The sequence below is a fragment of the Nerophis lumbriciformis genome, linkage group LG16 (genome assembly GCF_033978685.3).
Source record: "Nerophis lumbriciformis linkage group LG16, RoL_Nlum_v2.1, whole genome shotgun sequence".
NCBI lineage: Eukaryota > Metazoa > Chordata > Actinopteri > Syngnathiformes > Syngnathidae > Nerophis > Nerophis lumbriciformis.
In genome coordinates this window covers 31,564,599-31,569,598 of record NC_084563.2, presented here as the reverse complement: position 1 = coordinate 31,569,598, position 5,000 = coordinate 31,564,599, and the positions used below count along the sequence as shown (strand labels likewise).

The window sequence follows — 5,000 nt, the reverse complement described above, 5'->3', positions numbered from 1 at the left end:
TGAGCAGTGCCAGAAACTCATCGACTCCATGCCACGCCGCATTAACGCAGTAATTGAGGCAAAAGGAGCTCCAACCAAGTATTGAGTATTGTACATGCTCATATTTTTCATTTTCATACTTTTCAGTTGGCCAACATTTCTAAAAATCCCTTTTTTGTATTAGCCTTAAGTAATATTCTAATTTTGTGACACACGGAATTTTGGATTTTCATTTGTTGCCACTTCAAATCATCAAAATTAAATGAAATAAACATTTGAATGCATCAGTCTGTGTGCAATGAATAAATATAATGTACAAGTTACACCTTTTGAATGCAATTACTGAAATAAATCAAGTTTTTCAAAATATTCTAATTTACTGGCTTTTACCTGTATATATATACATATATATACATGTACACAGTTGTGGTCAAAAGTTTACATACACTTGTAAAGAACATAATGTCATGGCTGTCTTGAGTTTCCAATAATTTCTACAACTCTTATTTTTTAGTGATAGAGTGATTGTAGCACATACGTTAGCGCTTATAATAACAATATCGCTGATACTTGTTAATATTCAGCTCACGACATGTAAACAGAGTATTGTTGGCGACTTTTGGAAGTTTTTATGGGCGCAATAGACGCAATGACGTCATGGCTTCCATTAGCTCCATTGTTAGCGGACTTTTATTCACAAATTAGAGTGTATTAAAAAAGACGTGTTCGTGTCTCTAATAATGATTAAGAATGATAGGCAACATTCCAAAACAAATTGCAGTTCCCCTTTCACAACTTTTGAGAATGGAAATGCAAATCATTTGAATGATATCACGCGCTCTCACCTCTATGACCATTGCTCGGCGTGCGTACGTGGTAGCCATGGGGCTGAGGCTCTGGTAGCTGACCGCCGTGAAGAAGATGGCCACCGTGGAGAGTTCCGAGCAGGGGATCCAGCGCTTGTCGGCGACGGGGAAGGAGAAAATGATGAAGAAGACGGAGAAGATGAAGTATAGGTACGGCTCCAAGTTGTTCCAGCCAAAGTCGGTTTCCGCCTGCTCCACATCCAGGCCGGGTTCAAAGCGGGTCAGGAGAGACGTCAGGGCTCGAAAGTTCTGCCATGTCTGAAAATAGACGAGCAGTTCCCAATAACAAAATATTTGAGATATACCTTTAACGTCTAATAGCGTCTTTGACAGTGTGAGGTTTTCATTAGTTTGATTATTCAGGATTCACGATGCTTTATTATTGTCCATTCTTTAACATGTACAAGACACATAAGAACTGAAATTACATTTTGGGCACAGTCCCTCTAAGAGCAGACATACGTTACAGGGGGACAAGACGGGACCGCCAACGGGTCAGCCACTTACGGCGCTCCTTAAAAAAGGTGGGAAAAAGGTGATATTGGGAAAGGGGGGAAGAGTAAAAAATATCAGTCAAAGGCTAAGTTCAAGGGAAAAAACCTCATTTGCCATAGCACACATAAACATGTTACCGGTACATATGATCACAACAACTCGCAACAGAGGGGGGGCCTGGAGGCCAGCCTGCTGAATCAAGCGGTGGTGAAGGCGTGGGGTGGGGGTGGGGAGTGTGTTTATGTATATGCCCATTGTTTTTGGGTGTAGTGGTGTTGTGTCCATGAGCCCGGGGCAGTTCTGCATGCAATGCAAGCAAAGTTCGACTTCCAGGTGTCGTTGAGGAGGGAGGGAGGTCAAAAGCGTCCATCTTTGAGAGTCCTCGGGGGATGTTTACAGAACAGCCTGCTCCTGTTGTTGCATCAAGGCCATTCGAGGGAGTCAAATCGTAGATTAGGATTTTAGTTTTTCCGCGAGCAGACATTACAATGGCTTGTCTGTTCTATTTGTCCACGTTGGCTCTCATATCCAATTTTTCCCTTTCAGCAAGCTTCTCCATGATGTGATCCATCTTGCGATTCAGTTCGGAAATCGCTCCAGACTGTGGTCCCACAGCCCGGCCCAAACCTTCCATTGCGACGAACAGCCTTTGGGCTCCTTGAGTGGCTGCCATCGTCTTACGAATTTGACGATACACCAGAGCAACGCCCAGCCCAATCAGCGAGTACCCCGCGATCATGGTTCCAAATAGGTAGATGTCTTCCACGTCCTCGATGGAAAGGACTGAGAGGCACATGATTCTCCATTTGTCCCAGGAATCCCTCACGTACCCCGCAGCAATGGTTCCATCAGGGCAGCCAGACTCCCCAGAACCTCTTTGAAAAAAATGCGACCGCCCTCACCAAAGGCAAGACAGAAAAAGCAACCTTTTGTCTGTTTTTGATACATCACCTTGTTTTTTTATAGTCTTTTTTTTTCAAATTTCAACTTCTGAACCAATTGACCATGTAGTATCTACTAGACTATGAAATAACATGTTTTCCCGGGTTGTGTAAGGCTACACATTCCTGGGAGCAAGCAAACGGCAAGTTCTAGTAAACAATGGTCCTTTACGGTGGACAGTTAATAAAGCATGACCATGCATGTGTTTGGTAAGATACATCCCACAAGAATGGACTTTTAAATCTGTATTGGTATGCAAGGAGTCGGGTCAGTTCACCCTGAGTCCACGTACATGTTTAGGTAACGCCAAAAGCCCGTGGTTTCTCAAATGCGTACAAGAACGCGCCTTCACGTGCTCATGGTGAAGTCAACTTCAATGCCATGGACCTAACAAACGGAGATGAGTTCATATCGGTCTATAAGAACCGGTTCTCTGGCTCTGGGGGAGACATATCTGGCTAGATCCTCCATAGGTGCTGCAGGACCTGAAGCTACTCTCGTTTGATCAATAGATTAGTCTTTCTTCAGCGATCCTCATCCTTGATCCTTAACACACCAACGCCATCCTTCTACCTAGGACGGGGGTCTTTTAGCGCCGCCCTAGTGGCTCCCTGGAGCTTTTTCAAAAATGTATGAAAATGGAAAAAGATGGGGGGGGGGGGGGGGGGGAATATATATTTTTTGTTTGAATACGGTTTGTGTAGGAGGACAAACATGACACAAACCTTCCTAGTTGTTATAAATCCCACTGTTTATATCAAACATGCTTCACTGATGAGGGTATTTGGCGGACGGCGTTTTGTCCTACTAATTTCGGCGGTCCTTGAACTCACCGTCGTTGTGTGGACTGTGCCGCGACAGTTTGTTTACAAGTACAACTTTCTCCGACGCTGCCACAGAAAGACACTTCTTCTTTGTCTCATTTTGTCCACCAAACGTTTTATACTGTCCGTGAATGCACAAAGGTGAGCTTTGTTGAGGTTATTGACTTGTGTGGAGTGCTCATCTGGCATGTTTGGTCAGTGCATGACTGCAAGCTAATCCATGCTAACATGCTATTTAGGCTAGCTGTATGTACATATTGCATCATTATGTTTGTAGCTATATTTGAGCTCATTTAATTTCCTTTACTTATGTCCTCTGTGTATTTAATTTATATTCACATGTCTCATGACACATTATCTGTATGTCATATTGGCTGCATTTCTGATAGTTGTTTGTGCGCCATGTTGTTCCAGACCACAGCAAACGTTACCCAGCTTGCAAAGATTGTAATAAATCTATTAGAAGAAGACAGCCTGACGTTTCCTTTAACTTGGACACACACATCTTTACCTTTGGTCGTTTCCAGGAGTTATCTCATCCTGTGAGAAGTTTTACTAATGTTTTCCAATGATGTAAAAATGTGTAGAATAAATATTACATTTCAACATTTCCGTCATTTTTGTGCCTGCGACACATAATAATTTTGATAGTAGGCTAATATAGACACGTACATCATGTGTTGCCTTCATTGTAACACTTATATAAGACTTTTAAAGTCATTTTGATAGTAGGCTAATATAGACACTTACATCATGTGTTGCCTTCATTATAACACTTATATAAGACTTTTAAAATCATTTTGATAGTAGGCTAATATAGCTAATATAGACACTTACATCATGTGTTGCCTTCATTATAACACTTATATAAGACTTTTAAAATCATTTTGATAGTAGGCTAATATAGCTAATATAGACACTTACATCATGTGTTTCCTTCATTATAACACTTATATAAGACTTTTAAAGTCATTTTGATAGTAGGCTAATATAGCTAATATAGACACTTTTCATATGTTGTCTTCATTATAACACTTATATAAGACGTTTAAAGTCATTTTGATAGTAGGTTAATACAGCTAATATAGACACTTACATCACGTGTTGCCTTCATTATAACACTTATATAAGACTTTTAAAGTCATTTTGATAGTAGGCTAATATAGACACATCATGTGTTGCCTTCATTATAACACTTGTAGAGGACTTTTAAGGTAATTTTGATAGTAGGCTAATATAGACACTTACACCATGTGTTGTCTTCATTATAACACTTATATAAGACTTTTAAAGTCATTTTGATAGTAGGCTAATATAGCTAATATAGACACTTACATCATGTGTTGCCTTCATTATAACACTTATATAAGACTTTTAAAATCATTTTGATAGTAGGCTAATATAGCTAATATAGACACTTACATCATGTGTTTCCTTCATTATAACACTTATATAAGACTTTTAAAGTCATTTTGATAGTAGGCTAATATAGCTAATATAGACACTTTTCATATGTTGTCTTCATTATAACACTTATATAAGACGTTTATAGTCATTTTGATAGTAGGTTAATACAGCTAATATAGACACTTACATCACGTGTTGCCTTCATTATAACACTTATATAAGACTTTTAAAGTCATTTTGATAGTAGGCTAATATAGACACATCATGTGTTGCCTTCATTATAACACTTATAGAGGACTTTTAAGGTAATGTTGATAGTAGGCTAATATAGCTAATATAGACACTTACAACATGTGTTGTCTTCATTATAACACTTATATAAGACTTTTAAAGTCATTTTGATAGTAGGCTGATATAGCTAATATAGACACTTACATCATGTGTTGCCTTCATTATAACACTTATATAAGACTTTTAAAGTCATTTT

At 39.2% G+C, this 5,000-nt stretch overlaps 1 protein-coding gene across 1 annotated transcript in view; it reads right to left on the bottom strand.

Moving 5' to 3' along the window:
- wfs1a (Wolfram syndrome 1a (wolframin)) overlaps positions 1–5,000 on the bottom strand; it is a 35,226-nt gene that overhangs the window by 11,593 nt on the left and 18,633 nt on the right. Inside the window, exon 10 of the mRNA XM_061976992.2 lies at positions 825–1,103. Coding sequence (XP_061832976.1) covers positions 825–1,103 — 279 coding nt within the window. The remainder of the gene's footprint in view (positions 1–824; positions 1,104–5,000) is intronic.